Source organism: Furipterus horrens, unplaced genomic scaffold (assembly GCF_987537825.1).
Source record: "Furipterus horrens unplaced genomic scaffold, mFurHor1.1.pri manual_scaffold_17, whole genome shotgun sequence".
NCBI classification, from domain to species: domain Eukaryota; kingdom Metazoa; phylum Chordata; class Mammalia; order Chiroptera; family Furipteridae; genus Furipterus; species Furipterus horrens.
In genome coordinates this window covers 53,352,852-53,370,699 of record NW_028327187.1, presented here as the reverse complement: position 1 = coordinate 53,370,699, position 17,848 = coordinate 53,352,852, and the positions used below count along the sequence as shown (strand labels likewise).

The 17,848-nt window shown below is 44.2% G+C and overlaps 1 protein-coding gene across 1 annotated transcript in view; it reads left to right on the top strand.

Annotated features, from left to right (window-relative positions):
- FRMPD3 (FERM and PDZ domain containing 3) overlaps window positions 1-17,848 on the top strand; it is a 162,872-nt gene that overhangs the window by 84,065 nt on the left and 60,959 nt on the right. The window contains exons 2-4 of the mRNA XM_090264719.1: window positions 2,609-2,763; window positions 5,757-5,859; window positions 14,380-14,425. Of these exons, the coding sequence (XP_090120845.1) occupies window positions 2,616-2,763; window positions 5,757-5,859; window positions 14,380-14,425 (297 nt within the window). The 5' untranslated portion in view covers window positions 2,609-2,615. The remainder of the gene's footprint in view (window positions 1-2,608; window positions 2,764-5,756; window positions 5,860-14,379; window positions 14,426-17,848) is intronic.

Genomic DNA, 17,848 nt, shown 5'->3' with positions numbered 1-17,848 from the left:
TGAATATACAACTTGGACCTTAATGCTGGACTTTGTAACTATTCTAAGTTACCATTCTAATTCTCGTTCATTGTACACTTGTCTCCCCATCCCCACCAGACTGGAAGCTCTTTGATGGCTGAGATCTCTAACTTCTTGTGTCCCCTGGAACTCTGATTGAGTAGGCATTCAATAGATACTTGTTGATGGATTAACGAGTCAAAACAGTAAAGCAGAATACCCGTGTCACAAAAAGCTCTTAGCTTGTTGGTTCCTCTGGCTCCAGGAGTGTCTATTTTCATCAATATTGATGGTACCTGAAGGCCCAATGAAGACTGAAGTGTCCCCAGTTTTGATAAAAGAAAAGGGTGGCGAACTGAGTCTGCAGAGGCCAGGGGGCTCTGAGCTCAGGACACTGTACTGAGTGCTTCCACATGTGTCTGGATCTTCCTTGCCGATGTCCCTGCTCCCTATGTCACAGGCTGCACAGCCTAACAGGCTCTCATCCTCCAGCTTGCCATGGTAGATGCCTGTGTCAGAAATGAGCTGGTGTTATCCAAAGAAGAGGCCCTTTTTGTGCCAAAAAGGTTGCATGACAAGAGGCAAAGGGCTCCTGGCTGCTGTGGCTCAGTGGATTGAGTGTCGGCCTGCGAGCCAAGTGTCGCTGGTTGGATTCCCAGTCAGGGCACATGACTAGGTTGCACGTCAGGTCCCCAGTTGGGGGTGTGAGTGAGAGGCAACCACACAGTGATGTTTCTCTCCCTCTATTTCTCCTTTCCCCTCTCCCTAAAATAAAATAAACAAACAAACAAACAAATAAATTATTTTTAAGAAAAGAGGCAAAGGGCTCATTTCAGAAGCAGCCCCAGGGCTGAGGCAAGATGGCTGCTGGAGAAGATGTTCTCTGGCTCCCTTCAAGGCCAACCTTCTGCCTGCCACCAGGAGCAGCAGTGAGAGAAGCACCAGCCTGAAGCCACCTTTGCTGAACCCCTCTCCTGAGAGGGTGCCTATCCAGGACACCAGCCAGCCATGTTCCAGCATCTGAGTGACTTTCCATTAAAATCTTACCAGTGTGGGAGGGAAGGGGCCAATTTCTGAATTTACCTTCTCAAGGCTTGACCTCATCCCAGCAGCACCTTCTGGCTCTCTGAGGGGTAATACACAGGCCCCAAGCCAACTTGTGTGCAGCTAGAGTTGATGTGCCTGGATTCAAATCAGCCAAAGTCTGTCTTCATTCCTGAGTTCTTTTATGAGAACGACAAGTCCAGGACTTTGAATTTCTCTTCTACACAATTACTCTACCCCCCTACCCATAAATAGTCCTAAAGTTCCTCTCTAATTACTGAATTTGTGCCCTGATAAATGACCTAATTTCTTAAAACCATTCCTTACTGAGGAATTTGCTATTCTTAGCTAGTTGACAATCACTCTCATTGTGTGAGAACCTCCCACTTCTTTTACAAACCTTACACTAGTTTTATTAATTAGCTCCTAGCTCTTTGTATCTTGTTCAGAAGAGCTCTGCTTGGAATCTTAGTTTTCGAGAATACACACCCTGAGGCTGGGGAAGGCAACCCATTTATTAGGCCAGAAAGCCAGAGGGTAGAGCGGTGCCAAGTCAGGGAGTTCAGGCTCTGGGTATCTTGGCTCTGGTCCCCTCTCTTCCCCTTCCACCTACCCTGTCCTACCCATTGGCCATTCATTCCCTTCTTTACCTCCTTCCCTGCTGCTATCACCTTGTGCCCTCACCCCTCAGGGTTCTTCATTCTAATACTTCACTCAAAGCCATCCTTGCCTGCAGTATGCCTCACCCTGGCCCTTCTATGGAACCTTTATGAAGTCCTTATGTAATTCCTAACTTTCAGTAACTTAAATTGTGGGTGTCGAAGAGCCATCTGTAATCCCTCCTAGGTACTAGGGCAGCAATATTTCTTCTCCCAGCTCATCTGGGGTTCAGGTCTGCTGGCAGCCATAGGGAACAACTCCCCTTCTTGCCCACAGGAGCCATTTTCCAGTTGTTCCATTAACTGAAATTAGTTGGCATTATGTACAATTGTATAAGGCAGTGGTCCTCACTCTTAGCCCATTTGTTTATATATGTCATATGAATATTTTATTGTTATATATGACCTAAGGGATATTAAAGTTTAAAATCACTCAAGGACTTCATAAAAGTGCTCCATATTCTGAAATGACATCACGGTCCTTCCCTGCTTACTTGCCTGCTTTGTAGTCCTTCCCTCAAAGTTCTAGTTTCTCTTAGGGAGGTAATAGCAATTCAATGGGTAGTACCAATTAATCTTCAGAATAACACACTTCCATTTAGGTTCCTTCTAGAGTCCCAATATCTTGAGGAGAGGACTGACTCCAATGTCAGGCTCTGTGGCACCAGTGTCCTCTGTTGACTCTGGCCCTGTAGACAGGAAGCAAGTGGCTTCTTTCTAGACTCCTCTTTCTCCAATCTGAACTAGGAGGTAGTCATTGCCTCTGCTGGTTCTAGAGGATGCAGGAAGCTAAGTGTGTGATATCCCAGTGCCATGCCAGCACCCTAATCGGTGTCCCTTCCAGCTGCTCCTGAGGTTTAGTTGCCTTTGCGTCTTGTTTTGCTCCCATGTTCCCCTTCCTTTAGTCATGTGATGCAGGAAGAGAGTGAAAATGATATGGAATGTGAGCAACTGCCAGCAGAGACGCTGCGACAAGTGACCATTCACCGAGACCCTATATATGGCTTTGGCTTCGTGGCTGGAAGTGAGAGGCCTGTGGTGGTGCGATCTGTGAGGCCAGGTAGGTGTCCCTCAGGGTACCTCCTTGGCCCTGGTTTCTATCCTCAACACCCACACATCTTCTCAACAAGAAGAGCTCCTGAGTACATTGTTTCCGAGGAATTCAGGAAGAGTGGGTGAAGACTTACCAGCCAATCACTGTGTGAGGGAGCTGGCCTTTTAAGACCGATTGACACAAGCTTTTGAGGCTGCTTGGGGTCCTAAGCAGAGGCTGCAGTTGATGGTTTAGTAGGGTCTGGGTCTTAATAAACCTTCCTATTTGTATAGAACCTTTGTAGGAGAGCCATACTACCTTGGATGAAAATTTTAATTTCAATTCAACAAGTATTTATAGATTGCCTACTCTAAGCACAGCAAGGTTGTAGGGAAGTATATGACACAGTTTCTGTCCCCAAGAATCCAACTGTGGAGATTGGTACACACTCATGAACTAGGTCCGCCACTAAAGACTAGAATTAGAATACAGATCATAGGTGAGAGAAGAGAGGAGAATGAAAGCTTTTAATGCCATAGTGGCAATAACAATAGCTACCATTTATTAAGCATCTACTGTATGCTTTACATAATCTCATTTAATCCTCGCAGCCAAGCCTACAAGGTAAGTGATATCATTGTCATTTTATAATTGAGGAAACTGAGGCAGAGAAGAGAAATGACTTGTTTAGGGTCACTCAGCTAGAAAATAAGAGAAGCAGGATTTGTAACTGAGCCTGACTGATACCATGAAGGGGAAGCAGTGCTTGAATGGGGCTGTGTGAGATGAAACAAGTGAAAGCCCCACCTGAGCTGTGAAACATGCCATCATGAATGAAACAGGAAAGTGCCTAAGCACTGTTTTTTTTTCCAAATCTGCTAGGCATTGACAGAAAAGACACAGAAAGCAGCTTTATTCCTGACTTGCTGGGCCTGAGGATTTAGATGTTTACAACAGTTTCTTGCTCAGTCAAGAGGAGCAGCTAGAGTACAAACCTTTCTAGCAGAAATTTGATAAATTTTGCAATCCTCAAAGGTAAAGAAAAAGATTTTTTTGTAACCTCTCTCTTTAACTAGAGGGCATAGAGAAAAATAATACAATTCAGTACAGGAGTTCTTGGCTGACCTAAGACTCCCAAGTCAGTCATGCAGTTTGGCAAAAGATTTTTGGTTTTTGAGTCTCTGATCAGAAATCAAATTGGTCCTGGGTAAGAGGAACCAGATAAGACTTAATAACAGACCACCAGGAGATCTTCTTTCACTTCAAAGAAGACCAGCTTCAAGTGGTATAATGAGGAGGAAGGGTTGGAAGAGTGGAGAGAAGGAAAGCCACAAGAGAAGGCCACAGAAAGTCATGGGGCTGGCAGGCCCAGTCCAACATAGACTTGGGATGATCCACAGAGCTGCTTATGGCCCAGGTGGCTCCCATATGCAGACGACTTGTTTGGTTCTGTATTTGAGACCATAAGAAAAGATAAGAAGCATTCTATAGAGAAATGAGTATAATTTAGCATGCCAACAAACCATTCTGTAAAAGCAGCAGAAGACTGACGCTACCTACTACTACCATCAGAGAGTTGGTTCCATAGGACCATTTCTATTAAAAGGAAGTAAGGGAGAAGGGGAGAGAATACGTAGAGTGGCCTTCACCTAAAAGGTTGACATTTATGGCAGAAGTAGATAAAAGGAATGAAATGAGTTGAAGAAATTGTCCCTCAGAGGATCTAATAACTAACATTTATCAAATTCTTACCAACATCAATCAACTGTTTATACATCATCATCTTATTTATCCTCCCGACATTCTTATGATGTGTAGGTCTAGATATTTTCCCATTTTACAGATAAGGAAAGGCAGATTAAATGTCTCATCCAAGGTCAGTCACACAACTAATGAATGGCAGTTGGGATTAGAGACCAGGTCTGGCTGGCTGCAAAGAGTGCACTCTTCACCACCATGCTTTCTGCTCCTGTAGTCTCTGTGCTGTCAAGAGACTTGGCTGAGGGGATTGAGGGCCATTGCAGTTGGAATGGTGAGCCCTGCTGACTGAGCCCCCAGAATACAAGCCCCATGCTCCAGAGCCATTGAACTATGTGCCCAAGCAACATAGTTGCTTGTTTTTTGTTCATGTTTTTAGAATTTGCACAGCACAATTCTTTGTAGAGGTAGCAGTTGGGATCTGGCCCTTTGAAGTGTACACAAACAAGAGTTCAGGCTGGTTTGCAATTGCAACATGTCATTAAACATTTCTTTGGGTTTGAGTGAGGCTGGGTCTGATTTCTCATTCGCCCTGAATCTCTGAAAAGCTTTTCTCCAAGAATATCTTTGCTAAACACCAGGGGCAGCAGTGTCTGTACCCCTCTACCCACACCCTTTACCTCAACCAAGAAGAAATGTCCCTCAAACAGATCTGATTTCTTAACCTCAACAGTAAAAATGGGAATGAGAGAAAGCAATTTCAAACTGCCTATGATTTAGGGTCTGTGCCCCCCCCCCCATTTATTGGAGAGGAGCATCCCTCAGAGTTGAAAGAAATTAAACCCTTTGGGTTATTTAGTCAATCCCCTTGTTCCAGGCAAGTGAATGCCTAAATATTTCAGAGCAGCAAGTATGAATAATGTTCAAGTAAGAAGATTCTTCTTATCACCTGTACCACCTCCAGCAGTCTGAAACTCATTCCTTGAGCCTGAGCCTGGTGAAGTGGAAGCCTGTATTCCTCTTTAGAACCCAGCTAGGACAGCACTAGTTTGTCTCATCTGAGGCCTTTGCCACCACACCACTCCCAGCCAAAGGAGGGAGGTCTACTTCATTTTCTTTCATTAGTCCTCTGCCCTCCATCCACCACTGGCAGCAGTAGCACAGAGCTCAAATACCACCCCCACCAGTGGCACCACTCAGCCTGTACCATCTCCTGCAGGCTTCTGCACCCAGTTCAGCTTCCTCAGACACTGGTGACTCCCTCAGAACTGTGCTTTCCCAGTAGTGTCCCCAAGTCCCTCATTCTCTCCTCTCCTCTGCAGGAGGCCCCTCTGAGGACAAGCTCCTGGCTGGTGACCAGATTGTGGCTATTAATGAGGAGGACGTGAGTGAAGCCCCCAGGGAGAGGTTCATAGAACTCATCAGGTAACAGGTGCCTTCTGGGCCTTGGCAGGAGCTGAGCACTCCTCCCTCCCCTGCCCCACCACTGGCATAGGACTATCATGGTCCTCCCTGGCACTGAACCAGGAGCCCTTCTAGGAAGAGTAGCCCCAGGGCTCCTATCTACCCAGGACTTCAGAGTCCAGCCCTTCTGGGACCTCGGGGGCCTTCACACACTTTGGCTTAGCCTTCTCCAGTGGTGTGAGCAGACACAAAGAACAGCCTCCTGTCAGAGCTCACCTCACACCTCCTACCTCACTACTAATCTCACCCAAGCCCCTTGGTTTTCAACTTACTGTGCAGTGTGACAAAGCAAGTGACAAATGAGAACCAAACATGCCATTAAAAGAACACTCTGAGATAAGCACATTGTGAACAATACATTGTTTTTCACCTCCATTGCTCCCCCCAAAAAAAACAAGGAGAAGAAAATCAAAATCCCTGGCCAGTGGGCTAAGGATAGGAACCTGCCATTGTGGATTTTACTCAGGGTGTGTGTGACCCCTTCATGCCCTTCACAAATTGGGGCAGGTGAGACAGAGAAAGGAGTACTAGGAGACCATAACCAACTGTACATGGGAATAATCACATTGACATTTCCCCTTCCTTACACCATATACACCACATACTACATATTCCATACTCCATGCATACCACACACATTCACACACACACCATACCACCACATAACTCACATACCAAACACATGCCATGCCACCACATACACACCATATGCATACACACCAAGCCACCACATAGTGCGCACATGCACCATTCACATTACATCCCACGCACGCACACACACCACATACCATGCCATCACATAGCACTCACACACCACATGCACAACATATACCACACACACATACCCTATGCACAATACACATACTCACATGCATCATGCACACCCCATATATGAGGTCTGTCCAAAAGGTATCCAACCATGTAATATGAAAAATAGAGACATTTATTGAAGAAGATGCAAGATACAAGTAACATTGTACATAGGACAATGACACCTCAGTTCCCTCCAAAGTAGGCACCTTGGGACCTCACACAGTTTTCCCAATTGCCATCAGCTGCCCTGTAGTATTTTCCCGAACCTCCTCAATGGTCTGAAATATCTTCCCTTTCAAAGGTGATTTTAGTTTTGGGAAAAGCCAGAAGTCACAGAGAGCCAAATCTGGGCTGTATTGGGGCTTAATCACCTGCGTGATTTGATGTTTCCCAAAAAAACTGCACAAGACATGATGCAGAGTGGGTGTGTTGTTGTGATGAAGCTGCCAATCACCAGTTTCCCATAACTGTGGCCTTCTGAATCATCCAATAGTTTCTGCAGAAGAATGTTCAAGCTTAACACAAAATTTGATGCAAATTCATTGCTCTACTTAGTCATTTTGAAAGTGACAGCCACACAGTACATCTGCTCACTCAACAGCATCCATCGTCCCCACTGACTAGTACACTGAAGTCATTCGTCATTGTTCACGTATGTGCATTCCAGTCCACTTTCCTTGGCTGCCATGTTACATCGATGTCACTCAAACCATTCTCATTAACAATAGCTGGACATTTTCTGGACAGACTTCATATGCTCACACGCAGACACCATGCATACTACATACTTCCCACACCACTTACCATTTCACCTTATACCACACATACATCATACATACACTGTGCACCCACACCCCTACCACACACCACACACACCACAGATTTATACTGTGCCACCACAAATCACATACACCATGCATGATACACCACACACACACACTTTGCACATGCATATCACCACATACCATACACCATGTACTACATACATGCTCATATCTACCTGTGCCACATGCTTACACACACATGCATACATCATACACACTCCAGTACCTCACACTCCCACCACATGCACACACATATACCACCACATATTGCCTTGTATAGACTTCTTGATAAGGAATGAGGGGACAGAGGTGAAAGTTGTTTTTTTAAAAAAAATTTTAAATATGCTTTATTGATTATGCTGTTACAAATGTCCCCATTTCTTTTCCCATTGTTCCCCTCCACCCAGTGACACCCCTCCCTCCAGCTGTCCCACCCCCTTAGTCCATGCCCATTGGTTGTGCATATAATTCTTCTCAACGTCTTCCTGTCTACTCCACTCCCTCCTACTATGCTTCTTAATTCCTGTACCATCACCTGCACTTTACCCTCTTCCCTTTCCCTGCTGACCTCCCCCCATAATGGTCCCCATACCTATAATTCTTTTCCCACTCTTGTTGCCTGCTTAGTTTGCCTTTGTTTCAGTTCCCTAGCGTCTGTTGTTGGTTGTTGTGATACAGTTTTCATTTTAATGTTCATAGTCTAGATTCTCTTTCTCCTAAACAAGTCCCTTTAACATTTCATATTACAGTGGTTTGGATATGATGAACTCCTTCGGTTTTACTTTGTCCTGGAAGCACTTTCTCTGCCATTCTATTCTGAATGACAGCTTCGTTGGATAGAGTATTCGTGGTTGTAGGTTTTTGCTTTTCATTACTTTGAATATTTCTTGCCAGTCCCTTCTTGCCTGCAGAGTTTCTTTTGAGAAATCAGCTGATAGTCTTATTGGGACCCCTTTGTACATAATTCACTTCTTCTCCCTTGCGGCTTTTAAGATTCTCTCTTTATCCTTAATTTTTGACATTTTGATTATAATGTGTCTTGGTGTTGTTCTCCCTGGGTCCAGTTTATCTGGAGCTCTCTGTGCTTCCTGGAGCTGTAAGTCTATTTCCTTCCCCAAGTTAGGGAAGTTCTGCTTCATTATTTTTTCACATAATTTTTCTATTTCTAGTTCTTTTTATTCACCTTCTGGCAACCCTATGATTCAGATGTTGGCCTGCTTATATCTGTCCGATAAGTTTCTGAGCCTCTCCTCATTTTCCTCACTTTTCATTTCCTCTCTCTGCACTGGTTGACTGTTTGTTCCTTCCCTATGTTCCGATTTGTTGATTTGATCCCTGGTTTTCTTTCCCTCACCACTAGTTTCATATGTGTTTTGTTCATTTCAGCAGGACTAGGCTTCATTCCTTCCCCATCTTGTTTAAGATCTGCTGTTAGGTCTGTAAGCATTTTTATAACCAAAGCTCTGAACTGTGCCTCAGAAAGATGATCTATCTGCTGGTCTGTTAGATTAGATATTTGCTGTCTGGTCAGCTGTATCACCAGGATCTCTACCATGATCTGTGCCATCCTGATAGTTTTGTGTTTATCTTTGCTTCCTGGGTGGAGCTGTCACACCTCCTACACTATAGGGAGCAGAGCCCCTTGCACTCGTCACAACCAGGAGACCCTTCTCACCATGCATGCTGTGGTGTTTTCTGTGGGGGTGGGGGTCCAAGATGGATTCCTGCCATTCACTCTCAACTGAGAGGCCAGCCTCCTCCTCCATCCCCACCCGTTCTGGGCCTGACAGTCCAAGGTAATGGAGGTCTGCCTTCCCAGGCTTTGGAATCGCAAGCTGACATGTCTGGTCTGCAGCCAGGGGTGCTCTCCAGGTGCTTCTCGCCTCCCCTTAAATACGGGTGTCTGTGCTTACCACTGTCCCGCTGCCGTCGCCACTGCTGCCGCCGACAGCACAACTTGACCTCTCTGCCCCAGCTTCACCCCCCCTACCGGTCTGGAGGAGAACCACTTCTTTATAACTTCATATGTTGGACTTCCATTTATTTTCTGGAACTTCTGGTTATTTCTGATTTTGCAGTAGTTGTATTCCTTCTTAGTTGTGGAGGGAGAGGGAGTGTGTCAATCTAGGCCTCCGTCTTGGCTGGAAGTCTCCTGTGTGTGTTTGCCTCTGTGTCTTAGGTAGAGATGTCACTCCTGTTACGTTGTAAGGGGCGGAGCCTTAGAGATTCATCAGTACAGGGCAACCTGTTTCACCATGTTGTGGTGCTGTATGTTGGGGAGGGTCTGAGAAAAAACAATGCTGCTTACCCAGCACTTGCCCCTCTTCTAGGCACTTCTCCTACTTCCGTATGGGACTGGTGCCTCTCTAGCTGTTGCCCTGGCTGTCGTTCCCAGAGTGGATGGGTCTGCGGACGTCCTAGGACCGTGGGGGCCCTTTAAACCAGCAGACTGTGCTGAGAAACTGGCAGTTTCTGCCTCTGCCCCAACCCCCACTGATTTACACAGTCAAAAGCAATGAGGCTTGATTTTCCTAGGTTCTGGGACGGTGAGCTGCGTTCAGTCTGGTGAGAAACTGGGAATGCTCCCCAGGTGTCCCTTCTGACTTTAAAACAAGGTGTAAGTTTTTAATTCCATGGACTAACCTTAGTTGGGGGACCTTGGCTATTCTCCCCCCCCCAATGGAACCATGTACTGGCTCTCTCACTCTTTCTCTACCTATGTAGTCTCTTCCACCTCTGCCTCCATCTCCTTCATCCCTCCTTGGTTCAGAGTGTTTTTATCCCACTCATCTTTTTTATTGTCCCAAAGCCCACCTGCCCTTAAGCCCCTGCCTCCCCTTCAAAGGAAGACTTAGTGCTCTGAGTATGGAACAGCACCCTTTCACGAGCTCTGAAGGGATTTGGAATGTTCCCTCTTGAAGTCTAGAGCAGGCCTTTCTTGAAGTACTCCCCCTCTAGCTCGATATCTTAGAATGTGTCTGGTTCCTAATGACCTTTAGTTTGTCTCTTCCTAAGTTCAGGTGTCCATTGTATTCCCCTCCTCCACCCTTCTCCCTCTATAACCACACCAGTATGAGGTGAGTTCTTTCAACCCCATCAGGAAATGTTGGAGTTCTTTCAGCATAACCTCTCAGAAGTCTTTGCTTTGCTTTCAGTGGATATCTTTATACCCTAGAACAAAGTAGCCCAATTTTGTGAGGGAGTCCAGAGCTCCTTTGGGATCAAAACGGAGCTTGCTCATTTGATAACCTTAGGGGCTAGTGGATCATTCATTCATTCATTCATTCATTCAATAAATATCTATTATTGAGTGTCTGCTGTGCACCAGATACTGTTCTAAAACTGAATATACAGCAGTAGATAAGACAGACAAAATCCATTTGCATTAGAGTTTACATTCTAGTGGAATGAAATACATTATCAGCAATAAACATGATAAGTAATTGTACAGTGTACTATAAGTTGATGAGTTGTTATTGAAGACTAGAACGTGGATCAGGATAAAGAGGATCAGGAGTGCTGAGCACATGAGTACAGCATGCAACTTTAAATAGCATGGCCAGTGTTGGCCTCATTGAGAAGATGGCATTTGAAGAAAGACTTGAAAGAGGTGTGGATGTTGGAGAACAAGAGAAGAGCCAGGGCCAAGGCCCTAAGGCAGGAGTGTGTCTGGCATGTTTGGGGAACAGGAGAGAACCCAATCTGTGGAATTGGGTAAAGAAGGGGAAGAGTTGTAAACACTATAAAGACTTTGGCTTTGTTCTACATGAAATGAAGAGATGTGGCAGGGACTGGAGCAGACAAGTCATATAACTATGTTCCTGCCCTCTTTAAGAGACAGATTCTTGACTTTCGGCCAAGATGGAGGCCTAGACAGACACGCTGCGTCTCCCTCCATAACTAAGAAGGAATACAGCTACCTCAAATCTAGAGACAACCAGAAGTTCCAGAAAATTGAGCTGCATGGAAGTCCAACAAACAAAGATATAAAGAAGAAATACTCATCCAGACAGGTAGGAGGGGCAGAGCCAGGGCGGAGAGGACGCGGTGTGGTGGTGGCAGCAGTGGCAACAGCGGCAGGCCGGCAGAAAGCACAGTCACACGTTTTAAAAAGTTGGGAGGGACACCTGGGGAATGCTCCCAGCACCAGACCAGACCCCACAACTCACGGTTCCAGCGCCGAGGACAATAAAGCCTCATTGCTTCTGACTGTGCAAACCAGTGGGGGTTGGGCCGGAGGCAGAAACTGCCAGTCACTCAGCAGAGTCCACTTGTTTAAAGGGCCCCCACGGTCCTAGAACATCCGCAGACCCATCCACTCTGGGAACGACAGCCAGGGCAACAGCTAGAGAGGCACCAGTCCCATACGGAAGTAGGAGAAGTGCCTAGAAAAGGGGCGAGTGCTGAGCAAGCAACATTGTTCCCTCTCGAACCCCTCCCCCACAACAGCGCCACAACGTGGTGAATCGCGTCGCTGTGTACTGACGAATACCTAAGGCTCTGTCCCTTTCAACATAACAGGATTGACAGCTCTACCTAAGACAAAGAGGCAAACAAACACAGGAGCCTGTCAAGATGAGGAGACAGAGAAATATGGTCTGAAAGAGGGAACGGATCAAGGTTCCAGTGGGAGAACTAAGTGATGAGGAGATAGCCAAACCTCCTAAGAAACGAGGAGGTAGCCAACCTAACATATGAAGAGTTCAAAACACTGATGATAAAGATGCTCACAGACTTGACAGATATGCTTAAGTATGGCAAATGCATAAGTATGGCAAATGCATAAGGGAAGAAGTGAAGGCTATGCTAAATGAAATGAAGGAAAATCCACACAAAACCAATAGTGAAGAGATAGAAACCAGGGTTCAAATCAATGAGTTGGAACATAAGGAAGAAAAAAACAGTCAGCTAGTACAAAACGAGGAAACAAGAATTAAAAAAAAAATAAGTAGAGGCTTAGGACTCTCTGGGACTTTAAACGTGCCAACATCTGAATCATAGGGGTGACAGAAGGAAAAGAGGAAGAGCAAGAAATCGAAAGCTTATGTGAAAAATAATGAAGGAAAACTCCCCAAATTTGGCAAAGGAAATAGACAATCATATCCAGGAAGCACAGAGAGTCCCAAACAAGCTAGACCCAAAGAGGACCACACCAAGACACATCATAATTAAAATGCCAAAGGTGAAAGATAAAGAGAGAATCTTCAAAGCAGCAAGAGAAAAGCAGAGAGTTACCTACAAAGTGGTCCCTATAAGACTATCAGCTGATTTCTCAAAAGAAACTTTGCAGGCAAGAAGGGACTGGCAAGAAGTATTCAATGTGATGAAAAACAAGGACCTACAACCAAGACTACTCTATCCAGCGAAGCTATCATTTAGACTGGAAGGGCAAATGAAGTGCTTCCCAAACAAGGTAAAGCTAAAGGAGCTCGTCATCACCAAGCCATTATTATATGAAATGTTAAAGAGACTTATTTAAGAAAAAGAAGATCAACACTATGAACATTAAAATGACAACAAACTCACAACTATCAACAACTCAATCTAAAAAATAAAAACAAAAACAAACTAAGCAAACAACCAGAACAGGAACTGAATCATAGGTGTGGGGATCATTTGCAGGGTTATCAGCTGGGCGGGGGAAGGTGGAGAAATGGGAAAATGGTGCAGGGACTAACAAGCATAATTGGTTGGTATAAAATAACAGATGGAAGTTAAGAATAATATAGGAAAGGGTGAAGCCAAAGAACTTATATGAACGACCCATGGGCATGAACAAAGGGGGATGGGATTGCTGCAGGGAAGGGGGGCACTGGGAAGAGGGGAGCAAAGGGAAAAGAAATTGGGACTACTGTAACAACATAGTAAAATATACTTAAGAAAAAGGGACAGATTCTTCCGTGGTATTTTCCCTGGAACACAACTCCTTCTTTCTCCTGGGAGCTTCCCAGACTGGCACTAATTCATCTCAGAACTTTGCCTCACTGAATATGCATAATGTTCCAGTCTTTTAAGCAGGGGGCTTGACTTTTCTTGAATACCCAGAATCAAGGGCATTTAACTCTGCTTCTTGAATATCTTTGTTCCCATAAACATTTGAAAAAGGCCAGCAAGGAGAGGGAACGTTCCTTCAAGGCAAACTCTTTCCAGTACTTTTAGTTCTTTTAAAGGATTATGTATTCCTGGGAGAAAATGTTCATACCTTAAATCCTGTTTGATCATTGGCATAATTCATGCTGGAAGAGTTTCAAGTTCTTCATTCTTTTCAGTATTTGCTATCTGGAGAGTCTTGACTTCCATCTGTGGCTCCCGTGCTCTCATTTTTTGGTCCTTCAATTAAAACAAATCTGCTGAGTATGAGTCATGGTGACCAAATGACCTGCTTTGGGTTTTTCCTTTGAGTGTCCCCTCTTGCTTAAATACCAAATTGTCAATAATCATAGTACATGGTTCCCGAGACTGATTGTATACCCTTTGATTTTCATAATTCAGGCCTTTAGTTTCCTTGAGAATTTTCTAGTCTGCAGATAAAATTGCTCCTAAGGTTTGGGGATTTCTACAGAGAGAATATGAGAAGGAATATTTAAAAATCTGAAAAATGCCAACCTCAGGGATAATCGTAATACCACTTCAGATGCCTGTATGAACCTATATGGATGGTTTATATCAGCTCTCAACAAATGATGGGAGGTTAGGCAGCCATGCAGATAGATACTCAGATTGCCCTCTGTCCTAATCCATATACCTGAGTGCAGTCCAGGGGGATATTCTGGTGTTGCTTCTTGTGCTAGATGAATACCTAGTGCATTATACACTACTCTCCTGTTCCCTCTTCTCTCTGTAGGAGCGCTAAGGAATTCATCGTTCTTACAGTTCTGCACATTCATCAGGTGAGTGAGCCTCTTTGCTATCCACCCTTCCTCCTGAAATGAGGACTCCATATTGAAAAGTGATAGTGATGAGAGAGAGGGGGGGAGGAGAGACTAGGACCAACATTTTGTAAGCCAAGGAATTAGGACTGAACATAAAACATACCTCTTAACATCCTGTCTACTCTCACATCCAGGGCTTGAGAATTTTGAAGGGCTGTACAGTACTCTGTGTCCTCTGCTTTACCTCACTTAAGCTGCCTACTGCCACAGTTCCATAGGTATTTTCTACGTCTTTTTTTGCTGTGCCCCATCAAAATTTACCTGTCCAGTGTTTAACTCCCATAAAGTCCTTGCAGACAGTGGGTGCAAATCTTATTTATTCATTCATACAGGTATTTATTAAATAGCCTGCAATGTATGAGACCCATCACTGTGTGTGGGGAATTTAACATAAAGTTTCTGGGGAGGTACAGTTCTACAAACAGGTTGAGCTGTGCCCTGATTCAATCACTACTGTAATTGGCTGCATGGTCAGTTAAAAGGTCAGTTTCCTTTTCTGAACTTGTTTCCTCATCCATAAATTAAGGCTTTAGACTAGAACAGTGTTTCCCAAACTTGCCTGATCATATAGTCAGCAGGATTACTTATTAAAAGTGAAAACCCCCAGGTTCCTCTCCTTAAGAGTTGGATTCACAAGGTCCAATGCCCATTACTAGCTTATATCCTTAGAGTAATTTTAACTCAAATTCATAACTTCAAGTGTAAACATTCCATGTGCAAAATTCAGAGCCCTCCTTACACCTCCAGTCTGGTTGTCCTTTCCCAGTGTCTCCAACACTCCCCTACACCCCAGCACTGTGGTTTCACTCCCATCCCGTAGCCACAGTGGAAGTCACATCTGTTGGGGGTGAAGAGCATGAAAGCGGGGGAGGCTTCACAGGGGATTCACTTGAGCTAGACCTTGAAGGATGGGGCAGGATTTCCCAGGCAAAGATGGAGGGAAAGATTTTCCGGATAGAGATGACTTTTCTTTGCAAAGCCAGGGACAGTGCACAGGTGCATGTCAGGGGGATAGGATTCAACTCAAACTCTGGCACTAACTGCCTCTCCCCTTGGCCCCCAGCTCTCTTTTGTGTCACTGTGAACCTAACACACATATATTCATGCACACATATTCTCTACCTCCCTACCCACCCACCCTGTGACATGCTCCCTGACAGCTAGGCCTTTCTCAATCACAATTCACTGTTTATGGGCAGAGAAGCCCTGCCCCTCAGTGGGCGTTACCGATAGGCCCCTCCCTCTCCACCTTACTGAGCATGTGCAGTTGCCTATTGGGCAGTGGGCAATCAGTGCCCACTCCCCAATCTTCAGTCATGAAACTGGCTATCACTTTTCTCCTAAAAATGTGGTTGTTGTGTGGTTAGAATGTATTGCTCTGATAAGAGACCCCTTGTGGGTTACTTTGTTAGGCAGTTGTCTTCAAATGTCACCCACTTACAGAAGCTGCCCTGGACTCTCCTTTCTAAGATAGTATCTCCCTGTCACTAACTCCTGATACTACTTAATTTTTCCATCAGAACTGAAACCTTGAATTTTTTAATTTTTAATTTTGAAGTAATTGTAGAGAGGGTATAGGAGAGATAAATGGTGATAGAAGGAGACTTGACTTGATGGGGTGAATACACAATACAATATACAGATGGTGTATTATAGAATTGTACACCTGAAACCTATATAATTTTATTACGCGATGTTACCCCAATAAATTAAATTTTAAAAATTCAAAAAAAAAGAAATAATTTTAGATAGAGATATTCCTGTGTACCCTTAACCCTGTTTCTCCCAATGTCTATATCCTCCGTATCTGCAGTACTATATCAAAACCAAGCCAAAGCCAGGACATCAATACAATGTGTGTGTACGGTTCAATGTCAGTCTATCACATGTGTGGGTTCATGTATACATCAACACAATGAAGATCCTGGTCAGTTCTGTTACTAAAAGAACCCCTCATGTTGCCCTTTTGTACCCATACCCACCTCCTCTCCACCTCCCAATCCTTGTCAACCATTAATCTGTTACACAGTTTCTATAAGTTCAATATTTCAAGAATATTATATAAATGGAATAATATAGTACATAACCTTTTGGGATTGGCTTTTTTCACTCAGCATTAAACCCTTGAGATTCATCCAAGTTGTTGCATGTATCGATAGTCTATCCCCTTTTTCTGCAGAGTAGTATTCCATGGTATTCCACAATGTGGATGTACCACAATTTTTTTAGTCATTCACCCATTGAAGGACATCTAAGTCGTTTCTGGGTTTTGGCTAGTGTGGATAGAGTTGCTATAAACATTAGTGTACATGTTTTTTGTGAACACAAGTTTTCATTTCTCTTGGACAAATGCCCAAAAGTGCTGTTTTTCAGTCATACAAGTATATTAGATGTATGTTTAGTTCATTAAAGAAACTACCAGACCATTTTCCAGAGTGGCTGTGACATTTTACATTCCCGTGAAATATTACATTTTTATGTATTTATTGTTCATATCTCTCATTCAAATGTCAGCTCCATGAGCATAGGGACTGCTTTTTGTTCACTGCTGTATCCCCAGTGTCTGGAATAGCACCTGACACAGAGTGAGCACTCAGTAAATATTGGTTTAAAGAATGAAGGAAATCCAATTACCAGCTATCACAGTAAAATAAACTAAAGTATCCAAACTTAGCTGCAGAATGAAGAGCCAAATACTTCCCCAATCTCTGTCCCAACTGTCATTCCAGTGCCATCACCCTTTGCCCCCAGTTCTGATGGCCCCCACTGTCCTATTCCATGGCCTCTTCATTAAGGCCAGGCTGCTTTCCTTCTCTTCCTTGTACATTTCTTAGTTCTTACTGCCCTGCGGACTTCTGTTCTTGTATTAGTCCACATCTCTTCTAATAGATGGCTGTTTGCTTTAAGACTTTGCATGAGACTCATGTCTTCTAAACACCTGTACCTGAATAACCTTAGTGAGAATTTTTAATACATTCATTCATCAAATCTTTACTGAATGCCTGCTATTTATTCTAGGTGTTCTTCCAGACTGGAAATATAGCAGTGCACAGGACAGACATGGTTCCTACCCTCAGAGAGCTTAAATTCTAGTTCTTGGCCTTGTGATCTCTAAACCCTTTAAGCATAGACATGGGAGAACACATAACATGCAGGGGTGATAGTCAAAACAATTAGCAGCCTGTACATATAGAAGGGGCCATCCAGTGGGAATGTAAGCCAGCCATAGGCACTGGAGTAGAGCCTTGAAGGCCTCCTAACTGTGCCATGTGTTAACCCTTTAGTTGATCATTTGTAAAGAGGTCCCAGGGGAGAGATCAGGTGGCACCAGAAAGCTTAGGGCAGTGGCTACTTAACAATTAGTGTGAAAGAATCCCTCAA